We start from the raw sequence: 18,530 nt of genomic DNA on the forward strand, positions 1-18,530 counted from the left end.
TTAACAACCAGCAACATTAAATTTAATAATTACATCTTTTGATAATATTTACAATTTCTCAGTTGAAACATACTCACGGGTCTGACTGGAGCCACTGAAGGATGATTCCTGTTGTACAGTATAAGATAGAACCCTGTTTCCTTGGCAACCGACTGTGGATGAAAGACATAGTTAATAGTTCTGGAGTTTCTTTTCTAATAATTTACTAAGTACCATACAAGTTTAATAAAAAATCTTCATACTTCATATTTAGTTATACAACACCTACTACAATGGGGACTAATGAGGAATATAATGCCATAATAATAGAGAGAATAACAGAGATTTATATGCCCTAAATTTCTGGTTCAGTGATTGAAAAGTCTAATCATTTAAATAGGTAAAAGGAATCTGAAGTTCCAGAAAAGAGCAAAAGTTCAGTGGGGAGACTGTGGGGTTAGAGTAAGGATATCAAAATCAATAAATAAAGCCAGTCAAGGGAGGGGCCATGAGGTATCAAAAGAATAGGATACCAATTCCTTTGAGGAGAAGAGATGATATTCAACTAAAAAGTCATTTTTCTTATCACTGTATAATGTAAAAGCACATTTTAACATGGCAATTTGGGGGAAAAAAGATGACTTAGCAGCAGCAAGCCAGCTATGCTGCAATGGTTTTAAATGTTAATTCTAACAGTAATGACAAGAATAAAAATGAAAAAAAAAAAATCCCCTTTCTTTTCAATCGCCAGTTTCAATGTTTTCACTTAATCTATCTGTAACAAGAAATAAACATTCTTTACCTCTGGAGACGAATTTGGTATCCAGTGCTGTTTCCATTGCCACAAGATTCTGCCCTTTCTGCAGCCACTCTCTCTGCAACCTTTAATTTAAATAAAACAGTTACAAAGAAAATACCATTTCCTTTAGGACAAATGTCCTAATATCCATGAAAAACCTAAGATTGTTGAAAAATAATTCTTTAGATTTTGAGATAAATTTTAAAAAGATATTAAAATCTGAGATAGTTAAATTGTGCATTCCTTTCTTAAAAGCTGTAGACTACCTGATTCTTATATATTCTTTTCATTTATCCTTATAAAGTCCTTCAAAGCCAAATGTTCTTTCATCATTACTTTCAAAATGCTTTTCTATGGAATCCTCTGATAAATTTCTATCTTCCCTGACTTTATTCTACAAGAGTTGGAAATCAAGGTAATTTATCTTTATCTTACACAATTCGTAGTTTTGTTTGGTTTTTATCTTAAAAAAAAGAAAACTGTACTGTTTAATTCCTAGTTTTTATGTATAGTTGAAAGGCTGTCAAATGTAAACTCTGGACCAATGTTATTATAATCCAATACTGATATGTGTAACTAAAAGTATCAACAGTCCCCTTGTGACAGACCAGTGATAATTTGATGTTAGAAACAGCAAAAGACAATCATTATAATACTTCAGAAGTAAAACTTTTCAATCAGTATATCCAAAATACACTTAGACCATATTAATCTGCACATCCAAATTCAAACAGATCTTAGAAAACAAAGAAAAAAATCAAATTAGCATTAATTTCTACTGTCAATATACATTATTAAAAATTTAAGTACAGCTATATATCTGTTACCATTTTTACCACTGTGTGATTTTATGCAATGTACAGGAACATGGCTCTCCCCCAAAATAGTGTGAAGAATGTTGCTCTATTTAAAAAGTACACTATACATTGCTTAAAGGTATGCTATATTTATCAACAAGTATTGCTATAATAATTGGTAATGAGTCCCTAATCAGAAACCCTTATTAAATTACTTAGAAAATGTGATAACACTATCATAAAACTAAAGACAACCACAAATCTTTATATTTTAAATTTATACACAGAACTACATTATATAACATGAAAATAAACTCACATACTCACTACATATTATAACAAACCCCAAAATGCCTTTTGATACTGGGGATTGAACCCTGGGCCTCTAGCATGCATTCTACCATGGAGCTACATCCCCAAGCCACCCTAAATCTTTAAAGGATACGTAACTCATAAATAAGGTTACCTAAAACAACTACACAAAGAACTAAAAGACCTAAATGTTGTTTGTAAAAACATGTACTTATAACTATTACTTGTGCTTATCTTATTTAAACTTTGTTTTTACAGATACAAAGAACTCTAGATCACTTAAACAAACAACATTAACCTGAAAAATTGATAAGCTCCCTCTTGATAAGTAGATGAATTTGTAAATCACCGACTACTAAAATGTTGCTTCAAAAAAAGGGGGCTTTCCACCTTCAACATTATTCAGTTTACTTATATACTGAAAAAAGAGATTTAAGAAATACTAAATAAACCAAGTTGCAAAATTTAAAGCATCTAATGTTGAAGATTATTTGGAGGATGTCATCAATTCTGCAAATATTTTATTTAGTTTTCATTCTTGTGGATTTATTCTGAAAATTTCCTGGATTAATAATTTATCTTGAATTCATAAATATCTACTATCTATTAGGCAGATGTTGTTCAATCTTTTGGCCTTTATTACTAAGTATTTGTCAAGCAAATATGTACTTTCATAGCAACAAATTCTATGCCTAATTAAGAATCACTTCAAACCTTAGAAATTAGTAAGTCCTTACAAAATTACTTAAAGGAGAATAGGAGTTAAAAGAGGGAGTTGTAACAGGTGAGAATTACTTACTGAAATGGCACTAATTCTTCTTGGCTGAGTACAAACTATCCTGCATGCAGATCCTTTTCCTCTTTCAATGTAGTTATCCAAAATGAACTGAGTAACTTGAGTGGTTTTTCCACAACCAGTTTCACCACTTATTACTGTTACTTGATGATTATCAATTAAATTTACCAACTCCTATTTCAAAAGGGAAAATAAGGAATGTTGAGTAAATCTGAAAAGAAACTAATCAAAATCCTACCCGACTGAAAATATAAACATTTTTAATAAACATATTAATGCTTTTTAAAATTTTGTCATGTACATTGCTGGCAGTTTGGATACCTAGATCTTACAATTTTCAAGAAATAAAAAGCATCAAGCTATAAAGCAGAGAGAAGGTACTGCCAAAGAAAAACATGGATAAGAACAGAAAGAAACAGGTCATGAATTCCAAGCATAAGTGTTAACATTAAACTGAAAGCAAATCTCTTGCCTGAGTAACTACTGAGGATATCATGGAATTATAGCATAATTCATCAATATGGCTTAAAGTACTAGCCAAATTTTACATACTGCTTAAGTTATTTTCAGACTATTTCCTTTCAAGTAATTAAAATAAAAACAGATTTTAAATACCTAATTAAATGGATAAACTTTAGGTGTCTAGAAAACTCCATCTTTAGGAAGATTTTCCTTAAAAATTTTTGATGTATACTAGCATTCTGAATAGTAACATTCACTGTATTAATGAAATCTTCCTGTTACTTCAAAACAAATCATGGGTTATATTTTCAACTACAAAATAATGTTACTTGAAAACTTATGTTTTAAACATTTCTTGTCTAAACCGACCTATTTGGAAAACGCTTCAAATTTGAATTCTGAAAATATAGTTGGTAAATATAGCGAGTCCATCCTTATCCTTTAGTGTTGCATCTGTGAATTCAACCAACTATAGATGGAAAATTTTTGAAAAACTGCATGTATTCTGAACATTTTTTGTCATTATTCCCTAAATAATATAGTACTAACAACTATTTATAAAAACATTTATAATGCATTAGGAATTATAAGTAATCTGGAAATGACTTAAAGTATACAAGGGATGTGTGTAGATTATATGTAAATACTGTCCATGTTATATAAGGGGACTTGAATACTTATGGTATTCATAAAACATCCTGGCAGCAATTTTTGTGGAGACCAAGAGATTACTATACTAAGAAGTGGAATGTAATCTATTCATTCATTCAATAAATATTTACTGGATGGCTGTACAATGCCAGGAGTTTCGCATTATATAATGTTTGGAGTAAAGAAATACAGAATAAACAAAACAGACCCAGTTCTGAAGAACTTACACTGGACTAGGAGGGGAAGACAGTCAGGTAGTAATAGAAAAATAAATAAGGGTGGGAGGACAGAGAAGGATGGGGTACTTCTTCATTCTATATAAGGTAAATGTGTTATGAAGCATAAATATTAAAGTAAGTAATGTCTTCATTTTAACTGAAGTGCTTAGTCTTGCATTAAGATCAGGGTATTTATCCAAAGGAAATTATACAAAAAAATTCTATTTTTTTAAACTCCAAAGATTTCAATTGTAGATATAAATGATAAATTTCTAAAAGACTATTTCATTATCATTTTTCCTTTAATCCTGCAAAAATTTTTAAAAAATTACTTCCCTTTGGAAGGTTCATTAACATATTTTTCAACATATATAGCTATTTTAAAAAATTGTACTCATGCTACAAATCAAATAGTATAAAGTATTTTACCTTTTGCATTCCATATGAAGGCAGCTTTTCCCTGAAATGCTGAAATTGTAAGAAAAAGTAATTTTTATAAAAGCAATATATTCAAATTGGAACCACAGTAATAACATAATCTAACCAAATGTGCTAGAATCGAAAAGTATTTTTATTATAACTTGTGTGGGATATTGTAACTCATTTAATTCTCAAATAACCTTCTGATTTATACATTCATCTCAGATTTGATCTGAATATCACATTCTTTTTTCTATTCATCAGTAAACTGTTCACTAATGCAGTAGGCTCTTGATCTGATTTAAAGATTATTTTAGGGTAGATGCCTCTGAGTGTAAAAGAAAACTTAAAAGAAGGACTATACAGTCATTTCAGAACTGTGTTCTTAGTTAATTCAAACACAGCCTGAATGCCTCAAAGGTTTTATTTTATAGGGCTGCCACATCTTTTTATTAAAAAAACACAAAAAGCAATTTGACACAATAAGATACTGAACAAATTTACAATTTGCTGGATTACAACTGAAATACTAAAAAGGAAGTGACTGATTCTTTCCTATATTTTCTTTTACTATGAAACAATTTCTGGCTAATTCTGAAAGTTTTTATAGAATCTTATATCCTACTACATAAAAACACTAAGATTTACATTTAACTAGAGACAGCATATGACATGAACCTCCAGTGGCATAAAAATAAATGTTTTAACACTCTCTTAATAAAATAAACTTGATTTTAAAATAAATAAAGTCAAAATTAGAATTGCCATAGGTAATTAATTACTCCCACACTTGATATAGTAAAGTAATCCTTCCCAGTAGCATAAAAATGACAACGTGATGATTTAAAGTGACTTCAGTGAAGTAATAAGTGACCACATTTTTGCTGTAGTAATTAAAAAAAATTTCTCGAAGTAACATCTGAAAGTATTAATACCCACTGCATCAAATGTAACCATCTTAATATGTAAGCATGTCCACATTACCCCACTGCACTTCAAACAAGAAATATCCAGATTTGCTTCCCATGTATGTGAATCCTGCTAAAATAGAGAGATACGGTCCAATATTCTTTCCCAAGGCCACCAAATCTTCTGTCTTAAATTTCTGGCTGTGGCCAAGATACAAGATGTGATTATAAGCAATGTGAAGAAAGGGAATGTCTTATTATTCTTCAGAAGATAAGCATAACTAGCATATAGCAAGTAGAAAGTTAATGCTAATTATACAAACCATAAAATAAAGAAAAAATATTGCATATTGCCAAGTATTTAAAAACAGTTCTTTGAGAGTCCTTAATTTTTTGTATACATTAAGCCTTTACAAATTGTCTGGGAAATAAAAACAAATTGTTTTTACGTTTTATGCATTTCTTCTTTCTGTTTCAGATCAATTTTCAGTCTTTAAGAACATTTGAGTTCTGTCCACCATACAATAGAAAGCGAGATAACAACCAACTTTCCTTGTTCATAAGTCTACAAAAGCAGCTAATCTTTAGCAACAATATTTTGAATTAATTCACCTCAAAATCTTCTCCATCTCCTCAAATCGTATTTTTAACTCATAGGTATCAAAGAATTACATGATTTGGCTCATGGACAATCACAGCTTTCAAAAAATCCAATTTTTATCAAAGAAAAATCAATGAATTGATCCTGTCTTTCTTACAGGAGATAGCTGCCTTTCTCAAAAAATGACACATTATTTGCATAAAGATATGTTCCTCAAAATTCCCTCAATATTATATATATATTCACATATACATACATACACACACATACACATATATTTTATTACATCTCTAGAATACCCACAAAGCATACATTTGTGTGTGTGTGTGTGTGTGTGTGTGTGTGTGTGTGTGGTGTGCTGGGGATGGAACCCAGGGCCTTATGCATGCGAGGCAAGCACTGTACCAAATGAGCTATATCCTCAGCCCCAAAGAGTACAATTTTATAACTACAAGAGACCTTGAAATGTCTCGCCTAGTATGGAAAGAAAATATTAGAACCACTCAGGGGAACTTCAGTTCTTATCATAGTTTTATATTTAAAATGTTGGTTAATATATGAACATCACAATTTTTTTTCATTTATAGAAGGAAGGAGATGATTAAATGATCTGAAAACTTCATAATTCTAATCACCTTCACTAAACAGACCTAAGAAGTTAAGAGTGATTTTGTTTTCACTGGCATTAGCATTTCTTAAACATTTCTTCTCACCACACAAGCTTCTGCAGATGAGATAGGAAACTGTAGGTTATATGTAGTAATTTTTGTTCCCAATGTTTCTTTTTACTACTTGAAAAGCAAAAGATTCCCAGAGAATGGTTTCTTGAGAAATCTCACATATCTACATTGTGCAGCCTATCTTTAACCATTTCTCTCATGTCTAAGGAGAGATCGAAGAGTAAAACTTTTTTCCACGTCTTGTTTTCTATTACCTGCATTTCAATATAACGAGGGTCAGTTTTTTTCTTTTGTAAATCCTCCAGTAACTTTTGGTCTAAGGTTCCATCTGGTTCATTTTCTTGTAAGAGATACTCAGAATCTTGGTCAATGTATGATTTGTCTCTGATCCTAAATGTCTTTTTATCTTGGTTTTTCACTTTCTTTTCCTGGCTGTCAAGTTTCTTCTCTGAGCTTGGTTTTGTCTCATCAGAAACTTCAGTACCATATCTACTTTGACAAAATAAAGAGTAAAAACAGGTCAGATGAAAAGACACTCAAGTCCTGGAACAAAACATAATAATGTGCTGTCTAAATATTTCAAAAATCACCAAAACTTAAAAGCTTGTATTTCTGCCTATAAAGCAGTAATGAAATATACTTAGATTCCTGTATAAATTCAGATTTTTCCTCCTTTAAAACAGATACTGTCAGATGAGTTATTCTCTGTGACAATTAAAAACAAAAATCCACAAGTTATTCTTCCATAGAAATTTTTTTTCTGATTTTTATGGACTTACTGTATTTCATAACTTCATTTTCTTCCTTTCTGAGCTACAAATGGGATACATTATACAGTCTCTGAAATACTTCTAGGTTTTCCTCTCAATGATTTAGTTTTTTCAAATTTCTAAAACAGAAGCAATTTAACTTTATGCAGACCTCCCCCACAGAAGAATTAAGAAAATACAAAGTTGATGCACAGGAAATACTAGTACATCTCACATCTACATACACTATGTATTCCCACTGCATGGGTTTCCTATGGGAATAAGCCATCTAATATTTTTCCTCAAAATCTGCCTAATTAACATAAGAAAAATGAATTACTTCAAGAGTAAATTCTACTTATCGAAGAGCCTAATGATGTTATATTTATTATCACTATTTTCCAGCTTATGCTATAAAAGAAGTGTTATTCTTTGCCCTTTTTTTAAAAGAACGCTCTTTGTTTTACCCATGATCCTCAGGCGCAAACCAGGATATCTCTGCTTCTGAATCTTTATCATTCTTTGCTTGGACAGAATTTAGCAGCTGCACAATTTGCTCTTCTCGTCGTTCATCCATGTGTACCACAGCTCTCTATTTTGTGCAATGGAAAGAGTGTCTTTATCAATGTAAGAAAGCATGCGCAAAACCATTTGATAACTAAAAAGAAAAATAAAGGCAAAATAACATATGTTCAACAAACACATAAAAAAAAGTTAATTATCCATACATGCCCTCTAGCCCAACCCTACTTCCTAGACCTAGTTAACGTTAACATTTTAAATCTATCTTTATAGACCTTTTCTCACCATCTAGTTTTAGAAATAGCTGTAAATGAGACTGGGAAAGAAAGCATGCTTGTATGCTTCCTCTCATGTACGTATGATAGATGTTTTCCTGTCTTAAATTTTTATTTATTAAATTCTAAACGTCCTATCTAAAAAAAAAAAGAAAGCTGAACACAGGGAAACAATATTTTGGGTGTAATGAGCATCTGAAATTTCTCACACTAAAACAAATATAACTGGGAAGTAAGAAGGCTGATCTCTAAGAGGGACTAAATAAAATCGATAAGTACTAATGGAGATAACAAATGCAGTTGTTTCAGAAAACTAATTAAAACACCAACTTGAAAAAGATAAGATCCTTGGTAAGCCATGAAAACTTTTAGAAACCTTAAGTATGCATCTAAAAATTATAGGCCAAGGTAAAAGAATGAATGCCAAACCCAATTTTTGGTGGCAAAGGATGAACTAAGCTTGAATTTTAGGCAATGAAGAACTAGAGGACTTTAGATAATTGAGAACAACAGTGAAGTTTCCTAACTATAGTAATCATTAGGCAGATGGAAATATAAACCTTGATCTCTGGAGAGATTTTATATTTTTAAAGTCATGATATAAATTTTGGAGTGCTCAGCAAAAGGCCAGGAATTGAAATTACACAGATACAGGAAAAAACACCATCTCCATAGAGATAAGGAAGAACTTTGACAAAGTCTGGCATTGGTGGGTGGCTAAAGCAGAAAAACAAATCAGTACCTGAACATCATCAAACATCTTAAAAAACAAACAAACAAAAAACCCTCTCTTGAATCCTTCCACCCCAAAACCCACTGCACTATTTTGCTTCCACCACAGTAAAACTGTCAGGAAACACTCCCCTTCTCATCTTTCCTTCTCTGGCCCCACTGCAATCAGGCTGCAATCCCTCCACTCAGAGAGGCGATCTCACCATGGCTGCCCATGACCTTGTTAACCAATCTAAGACATTCTCAACTCTCACCTCAGGTCTATGCAGTCTTGCCACTGTTAGTTCTTCTTTCATACACTCTTCTCTCAAATACTGCTCCTGGATTCCAAAAGATTGCCCACCTCCTCATTTCTTCACTTCTCTGACTGCTCTAACCTGGATTCTTTTGCATCCTTCTCTCCCTTGGACCATCTCCTAAATATTTGTGTTCTGTATTTTACAGCCTGAGTGCTCTACAGACCAAAAGCACTGCCATCATCTGGGAATCTATCAGGAAGGCAAAATCTCTGGCTCCATACCAGTCCTACTTTTTAACAAGGCCAGGTAGTTCCTATGCACATTCAAGCTGGAGACACCAACTGTTTACAGAATTCAGGCTTGGGTCCATTCCTCTTCTCAATATTTACTCTGACCCTTCAACGGTATACCACATGTGGACCCATGACCAATCAAATGCTTACCTCTGGTCTAGAATTCTCTAAGCATCAGATGCATTCTGAAATCCTCTTTTTTATGCCCCCATACAGTATCAAATTCACAGTGTCCTTAGCTGAGCCCACCATCTTCCTCCAACAAGCCTGATATCTATATAGTCATAAAAGTGTCATCCATTAATATTGCTGTTCTCATCCTTCCAGATTAAAAAAATAATAATAATACAAAAGCATTCAGTGTATCTGCTAAATCATTTCAATATGTCCATTTCTACTTCCAGTAATTATAATCAAGCTGCCAATCCTTATCTTAATTAGTACAAGGGATACTTAACTGGTCTCCCTACCCCAGGATTACCTCTCTTCAATCCTACACTGCTGAGTGAATTTTAAAAATTTAAAATCCAATCATTTCATTTTTTTATTTCATGTTTCAACGCACTTCCCAGGAAAAGTCAATAAATTTCAAGTTCTGGACTAGAAAAATATAAGTCCAGAACTTTTCAAACTAGTGTTTGTACAATTTTATTAAAGAATCATGATTTGCATTAATGTATTAATTTAAAAATGCAGAAAAAGTGCAAAAACAAAAACACAACAACAAAAACATAACAATATGCAGATAATTATTACTTTGTGAAATTTTTGGTTTAAGTATGTTCTGAATTTTAAATCGTAACACATTTCCTTTTGTGTGAAGTGACACACAAGTTTGAAATTCATTGTTCTACCCACCAAACTCTAAGTTTCAGGTTCTTATCGTTCAGGTCTTTGAACATGCTTTTCCTGATCTCTATGCATGCTGTGGCACATACTTCTGCCTCAATCCAAAAATCCTTACCAAACTCCAGAATCCTGAACACATAGATAAATACACTTTGCTATAGCTCAGGTTTCAGCTTAAGGATTACTGCTTCTCCAAAATCTTCTAAAAGTTCTAAGTCAAAAGATAACCCATACTGTCCATAACTTAATACTTTAACACTGCACTTTGTCTATACCCCCTAACAATCTCTCTGGTAAATATGTTCTACACCTTTTAAACACCAGGCTTAAGACAATGTCTCAAATTAAGTCCTCCATGAACATCTATTGAAAGAACTGTAAGACTCTATTAGCAGAATGCTTTTACTTTGCAATTACATGGGTTACTTTAAAAGTAAAAGCTATGGGAACTCTAATGAGGAAGTAATCATACCAGGTTGAAGGCAGTCAAAGGAAAAGTTAGAATACAACACCAACTAAAAAGTATTCATATTTCAAGAATATACACTCATTTCGGACAGCAGAATGATGTGTAATAATAAGAAGCAAAAATAAAATACATTTACAAAGTCTACAATTACTTCAAATTGGAGACATGGTCTCAGAAAGATAAGCACAGAGAGGGCAACCTGATATGTTGAAGCCAGAATCACGAAGATTCCCAGAAAACATGCTAAGAAGCATTAAAATGAGATAGAAATGACTTAGCTTCAGATCTCAAGTTGCAAGCAAGAGAATGAGACAATGAAATTAGCAAATCTTTCCTTTTAAAAGATCACAACAGTGGTTTAATAGGTCAGTTTAATAGCATGTAGAAGTAGAAGCTATAAGACTAGTTAGGAGTCTATGAACAGAAAACAAAAAGTGGTCTGAGTCTATGGTAATTGTTAGAGATAAGTGGTTGGATCTAGGATGCATTAAAGCTGCAGAACAGATAGATTTGCTAGAATTAGCAGAATGAAAGATATATACCATTTGGCTATAAGTAAATAAACAGTAGTGAGATTTATTAAAATGGAGGTTTGAGGATGGAGCTAAATATCAAGAATTCCTTTCATAATATTTTCATGTGAAAATAATAATCAATATTTTTCCTTATTTAACTTTTCATCTGTTTAGGTCTTTTTTTTCCAACTACACTATAAAATCCTTAAATATAGCTATGTCTTTAGAGCCCCATAGTAACGTGTAAAACCTTGTTTGAAAAGGGGTTAATAAAAGTTAAGTTACTGTGTACATAATTTTAGTTATGACTCAATTCTATTACTTTTCCAATTTCAATATGGCTTATATGTGTTTCTCTGGATTTTCAAAAAAGTTTATTCAACGAACAATTAGCTATTTTTTTAAGATAAAAATGTGATAAGCTGTGAAGATAAAGCCCCAGAATCATTTCAATGAAAATGACATAAAGAAAAATAGTTCAAAAGATGATTTAATTACACTTTGTATCTAATATAAAAGATGCTTTCCATAAAGTCACTAAAAGTTGTTTTAAGGCCTGTATTAAGCCAACTTTTGTTTAATGAAAAAAATCATGTTTTTATTAGAATAGATACTCAGGAAACTTGATATTTCCTATAGTGCTGGTCTTCAAAATAGTAAACTCTTAAAAAAAAACTTAAGCCAAATCATATAAACTACTTCTTTCACTTCTAGATGCCTAAGTTTCCTCCTTAAAGAGGAGCAGCTGATCAGAAATTTCCCCACCCCAACATAGAAACAAAAAACTCTGGGTTCATGGCTAATTTTAACGCTGACGAAAACAGCAGGCCAATTTCCCTGAACCACCTACATTTTAAACAGCGCATGGCACTTTCGTCCTACGTAAATGTAGCTGAAACGCACAAGGTCGCGACTCCAGACTGAGACATGCAAAGCTCTGGACAAGAGTGCACAGAGCGCCGCACGCTAAGAACCTGCGCGCACGTGCTCAGCCGGCCCCGCCCACTCGTCCGCCGGGGCTGACGTCAGAGCGACGTACGACCCAGCGGCCCGGCGCGTCGAGAGACCCGCCCGCCCCGCGCTCGGTGTACCTCCTGCCTCTCGGCATCCTTGTTCTTCTGCGTCTGCTTTTTCGCGTACCATAGGCCAATCTCGCGACCCTTCAGGTGCCCGGGATGCCGACCGCGGCCGCCCCGCCCTCCCCCACTACCCCCAGGTCCTCTGCTTCCCCCGCGGCCCCCGCCGTAGCCCCCGCCAGAGTTTCGGGATCCCCCGTCGCGGCTCCAGTTCTGATGGGAGTCATAGCTCATTGTCCCGGCGGGCGGCAACGGGTGAAGAGCCGCAACCGCTGGAAATGGCGTCCAGTCCCGGAAGCGGATGTGCGTCCACTTCCGTTCTTGCGCCGGCCCGGGGGGCGGGCCGCTGGCGTCACAGGCAGGCGTTTCCGGTGACGCCAGGAGGCCGCTGGGTGGTTCACGTGGTATCTGCTGAAGGGATTGTGCTGGAGTCTTGCGTGGATTCTGGAGACTACTTGTTATGGTCTGAGTCTAATCAATGTTATAGATTGTAGGTATAAGATGTTGATAAGCAGAGTAAGTAAGATCAGATAAAGTAGGATAATAGAAATGGGCACTACAGGGGCTGGGGATGTGGCTCAAGTGGTAGGGTGCTCGCTTGGCATACGTGTGGCCCGGGTTCGATCATCAGCACCACATACAAAGATGTTGTGTCTGCCGAAAACTAAATAAATAAATAAATATTTTTTAAAAAAGAAAAGAAATAGGCACTATAAGGTGAGCAAACTGCCCTGGTAATAAGTTAGAAGTGAGCATAGAACTGACCTTCATCAGGCAGGAATGGGCCCACTTATGGGAACATGCCTCAAGAAGCACTTAAGTCCGAATTCAAATCAAAAGAGAGCTTTATTTACTTGGCCAGGGATTGTTACTCACTGCAGAGACTCAAGCTCTGTGGGAGGACAGCAGCTTTCTGGTCCATCCAAGGAGAATATAAGCACAAGAACCACAACTCAGTGACTTGCCTATTGTCATGTAAGCTATCCAATCATAGACTTAATTACTAAATTAAAACATTAATAAGTGGGACCTGTGGGCTCTAGGCAGGAATGGAATTTTCCAATCAGCAAGTGAGAAACTGATGCAACTTCATTTTTTAAAATAAATAACAGCAGCTTCTACCTCAAGACCTGTCCTAAGGAAGGGGGGTGTGACCCTTGCCTTGGAAAAACCCACAGAGCACTCCTAAGCACATACCCACCCTGCTGAGTTGTTTGTCTGTAATTAACAGGAGAGGTCTGCAGCACCAGGTGACCCTGACTCAGGCTAGGTGAGGACCCATAGCAACCCCCCTAGCAACCTCCAATCAGCATGAGACAGGGAAAATACCTGGAATGCCAGATGACCCCCAAGTAGTTTATGGTGGTTGATATCATGTTGGGAAACCATGTAGTTTAGCACGCCTCTTGGCCTACACCAATCAGTTCAAACGAATCCCCCTATTGTACTAACCAATCACACCTACCCAACTTGTTCCCGCCATTGAATGTGCTAATCAATGTTAAGAGTTGTTGTTTGATTTTCCCGCAGTATGGAATGATTTGCTGTGTGATGTTTTGACGAATAGAGTATCCCCCCCCAAACCTTTAAAATCTCACTGAACAAAGGACCAGGACTCACTCCCTGGTACCGCTGCATCAAGAATGGTTGTGGGTCCAGGCTCTAGCTTGCAATAAGGATTCTTGTGTGATTGCATCAGATTCGGCTCCTGGAGGTCTATTGGGGTCCCAGGAATCTGGCATAACACAAGCAAGCGATAAAATAGAAGCAAAAAAGAAAAAAAAAAAAAACATTAGCTTTGCAGTTCAGTTGACCACAGTCCTGGGTTCAAGCAGGTGTTAGACAGTCGCATCCTGAATTTGGGTTGGGGGGGGTGAGAATCTACTTCAAAGTCATGTAGACCAACAAGGGCATTCAAACCCAGAACATAGCTCACTAGGACCACCTCTGCATCCTGAGTAGGGTACAAAGTACAGAAAGATAATTTTTTATAAGAAAATAGCTTTCATTTCAGTTTCTCAGAAACAGTTCTTTTAACAGTTTTTAAATTAAAGAATGCAGCAAAATGGAGTCTTAGGCCTATGACAGTTCTTGCTTTATAATTGTCTTATCTCATTTATCAAAATCTTATATCTATAATCTCTATCTTTTGCTAATCTATAACCTATAACTTACACTCTTATTGATTGTATTTATCAGATCACACTACAACATCCAGGTAATGGTGTAATCAGGTAACCATAAGACATAGAAAGTAAGCCCCAGGAAACAAGATCTAAAACATGATAAGGTTTAGATAAGTAGGCCAGTGGTTGTAGATAAGTACAGGCTAACAGGCTAACATGGTATGAATAAGGTTAAGTCAATGTAGCCATAGTAACCCCTCTATGAACTTGTTATGTAAGCGTTTTTTAAGATTAATTAATTTTTTATTAAGAAAGAGAGAGAGAGAGAATTTTAATATATTTTTTTTTTTAGTTTTCGGCAGACACAACATCTTTGTTTGTATGTGGTGCTGAGGATTGAACCCGCGCCGCACACATGCCAGGCAAGCACGCTACCGCTTGAGCCACATCCCCAGCCCCAAGATTAATTAATTTTTAATTAATTAAAAATTAAATTAATTAAAATTTTAAAAATTGTTTGTTTGTACTTCATGTGCTTGCCCACCAATGTACCTGAACCCAGGATGCCCACAAATGTGGTCAAACCCAGCATGTGGTTGTCTGTTTTTATTTTGCTAACTGCTTTCTCAGCCCCTGTATTCAGCTTGCTTGCAACTTACAGAGTCCATAGGATGTGGTTTTCTTCCTTAAATACTCTGGCCACAGACAGCATGAGGTTGTTCTCCCTTAGGGTCCCTTAGACTCCGTGAGGGACAGTCTTTGGCCAGATAATAAAAATTCTTAAATTGGCTTTTAATTTGGATTTAAGAGTGTTTTCTGAGTGGGCACCCCATAATATTCTTGAGTTTGTTTCCAACATCAGTTCAAGCAGAAGAACTTGTGATTCAGTGCAGGGTACTAAAAATGAAGAAATGAGTTCATCATCTGTCACGAACAGCCTGGACCGCATTTACATATGTAATTAATTTTACGCTTCATCAAAGCACTATCTTTATTTGCCACCTTTTTCCAGTAGTCTAAGAGCAGCATGTGTACCCACCTTCAGTGCATGGCACCTGGGAACATAAATGAATAGCACTTTTAAGATCTGGACACTCACTTGAAATCATATACTATCAACCAGGAGGACACTGGGGATTGGTACAAAATATTCTGGACTGATAGATTGGCCCACACAGGCTTTCTTCTTATGGGGGAATATCCAGTTCATTCATAAGTCTAACTGATCCACAAGTGCTGGAGATACCCACTGAACAAGGCAAGTGTGATGAGCTTTCATTTCTTAGTGCGGAGTGGGAGGTATGGGCAGAAACCATTGTGCTATGAACTAAAGGGAAATGCTGTAGGCCATCCAGAAGTCCAGATCACTCTGCTCAGTACTGAAGCTACCTTGAATAGATGATATTTGAGTTCCTGAAGTCTTATCCCCAAACTGAGTGTCAAAAGAACTCAAGAGAGCTCAGTTGTTGTAAATCCCTTGGCTAAGAAAGGAACCAGAAAAGACCAGAGTTTCCTTGTTGTAAAGCTGAGATTTTCTGAGAAACAGGCAGCTTGAAGACAACCCCTTCTTCAAACCCTGAATCTTATGATAAATTCAGAAAGATATCAGACCTGCTAGTCAAGACTATTAGGAATGAGTTCATTGAAGGAATAGGGGAAGAGGACACTTAAGGAAAATAGTGGATATTCTCAGAGAGGAGGACAGCATGCCTCTCCTGCATTCCAGTTTTACTGGGGATCTCAGAGAAGTTTCCAGAGAGTCCTGCCCAGGCCCATCTCTTGGCTTTTGGCTGATAGCAGCATGACATCAGGTTGTCAAGTACCCACTGCCATGGCAACTCTAGGTCATCTTGGCCCATGCTGACCAGTTTTAATTGGAGTCTTAACCTACATTCTTACATATTATATTATTGGGAAAAATTATCCCTAGCTTCCTGAGTTTCAGGATCTGGTCACAAGAGTCTCCTGGGTTTCTCCCACTGGCGTTGGGGCTGCATTTTCTCCTGCAGATTAGTTTGCTGAGGAATGTGACCTGTCCTATCTACTTAGGCCAGACCAGGCTGCAGGTAAAGTGCTTCTTGGAAAAGAAAGCATGTGGGGATCAGCACAATGTTTTATAGAATTATTGTCTTAATCTCATGTTCCCTTATTTACATCTGTCTGTCTCCAAACATCACTAGAGACTAGGAGTCAATACTGCCTAGGTATAAAACTATCATAGCTCCCATCTATCCTGTGGACCCTTTTATCCTCCCTAAAATCATTCATTTTCCCTGAAGTGTCCTTCTTCCCTTTCCCCTCCATTATCAGACAGAAAAAAGTTGGCCCACTTTATGCATGTTTTCACTTTCCATGGTTCAGTTACCTGTGGTCAACTATAGTCTAAAAATATCAAAATAGAAAATTCCAGATAAACAGTTCTTGAGTTTTAAATTGTATGATAGTCTTACCAAAATGCTGGAATCTCTTACTGTTCTACTCCGTCCTGCTGGGAATATGAGTCACCCCTGTGATGTATCCACATAGTGTAGGCTGCCGGCCCTATACTTAGTTAATTGATCCAGCGTGGTGGTATTGGAGTGCTTGTGTTCATGTAACCTTTTGTTTTGTTTTTTACTTAATAATGGCCCCCAAAGTGTAAGAGTAGTGTTTCTGGCACTTCAGATATGCCAAAAAAGAAGCCATAAATGAAAAGATGAAAGTTCTCAGCTTAATCAGAGAAGGGAAAAAAATCTTGTTGAGGTTGCTGAGCTATATGGTAAGAACAAACCCGTCTCTAAAATTGTGAAGAAGGAAAAAGAAACTCATGCTAATTTTGCTGTTGCACCTCATACTACAAAAATTACAGCCACAGTGCAGGATATGTGCTTAGTTAAGATGGAAAAGTGGTTGTGTTTTAGGTGAAGGACATGCACAGAAAACATGTTCCTGTTGACAGCAACAGGTTGCACCCAAAAGCACCGCTTCTGGCTTCAGCTCACAATGTGGGAGTGTTTCATCTCAACATCATTAGAAAGGTAAGTTCAGAACAATGAGATAGTCTAAGAGGGGAAAGAAAGAGAAGAGAGATACCACATTCATATCACTTTTATTACAGTATATTTCATAATTATTTTATTAGTAATTAATGTTAATAACTTAATTACCTAATTTATGAATTAAATGTTATCATAAATATGTTTGGGTAGGTAAAACATTCTTTATCTTGACATGGTGACATTTGGGTCTGATATTTATGAAGGTCTAGGAGTAGGTTTATTGTTCCCTTTGGAAGATAAAACCCTTATTTGACCCCTGCCTCCACTTGGAGATGAGGATGATGGGAAGACATGGTGATGAATGTGACCCTAGCTCTGTATAGATTATAAAAGTATGGATATTTGTGAGGAAGGGAAAAGGGGGAGAAAGGGAGAAAATGTTTCTGTGTCACATCAGAAAGAATACGGAAAAACTTTTAAAATAAGTTAGTAGATTCCCATGTTCAATTTTGGAACAAACTGGACATTTTAATTACCTTGAAAATGAATTTGTAGAGAACAGCTCTTCCTAACTATAACTGGTACAGTAAAATCATAACTAACTTAAAATCAGCTGGGCAAAGAAATTGACCGATTTAAAAAGTATTACTTTTATTTTTACTAATTTGTTCTCCAAGTTCCCTCCTTGCTAGGTAAAAAGGGAATAGTGGGAACCTCTTAAAATTGCTAGCTAATGTTTGTCGATTTCTTCAAACCAATCTTTTTGTTGTCGTTACTGTTTTTTTTTTTTGTACTGGGGACCAAACCCAGGGGCACCTTACCACTGAACTACATTCCCAGCCTTTTTATTTTTCATTTTGAGACATGGTCTTGCTAAGTTGCTGAGACTGGCTTTGAACTTGCAATCCTCTGCCTCAGCCTCTTTAGCTGTGGGATTACAGGTATGTGCCACTGTACCCAGCCTCTTTAGGACAGTCTTGTTTCAGGTAATTTTGAAGTTCCACTTCCTATTAGGCTTTTTTCACTCTGTTCCCTTTCTCTAAGATGGGGCATGATTGAGATGTCTGGCATCCCTGGCCCTGTC

At 35.7% G+C, this 18,530-nt stretch overlaps 1 protein-coding gene across 1 annotated transcript in view; it reads right to left on the reverse strand.

The window, feature by feature from the left end:
* Positions 1-12,625, reverse strand: part of Dhx36 (DEAH-box helicase 36) — a 36,972-nt gene extending 24,347 nt beyond the window's left edge. The window contains exons 1-7 of the mRNA XM_076867401.2: positions 12,358-12,625; positions 7,840-7,964; positions 6,878-7,112; positions 4,444-4,482; positions 2,687-2,857; positions 782-861; positions 78-152 (exon numbers count right to left, since the gene is read on the reverse strand). Of these exons, the coding sequence (XP_076723516.1) occupies positions 78-152; positions 782-861; positions 2,687-2,857; positions 4,444-4,482; positions 6,878-7,112; positions 7,840-7,964; positions 12,358-12,576 (944 nt within the window). The 5' untranslated portion in view covers positions 12,577-12,625. The remainder of the gene's footprint in view (positions 1-77; positions 153-781; positions 862-2,686; positions 2,858-4,443; positions 4,483-6,877; positions 7,113-7,839; positions 7,965-12,357) is intronic.
* Between the last annotated feature and the right edge of the window lie 5,905 nt (positions 12,626-18,530).

Source organism: Callospermophilus lateralis, chromosome 10 (assembly GCF_048772815.1).
Source record: "Callospermophilus lateralis isolate mCalLat2 chromosome 10, mCalLat2.hap1, whole genome shotgun sequence".
Classification (NCBI taxonomy): Eukaryota; Metazoa; Chordata; class Mammalia; order Rodentia; family Sciuridae; genus Callospermophilus; species Callospermophilus lateralis.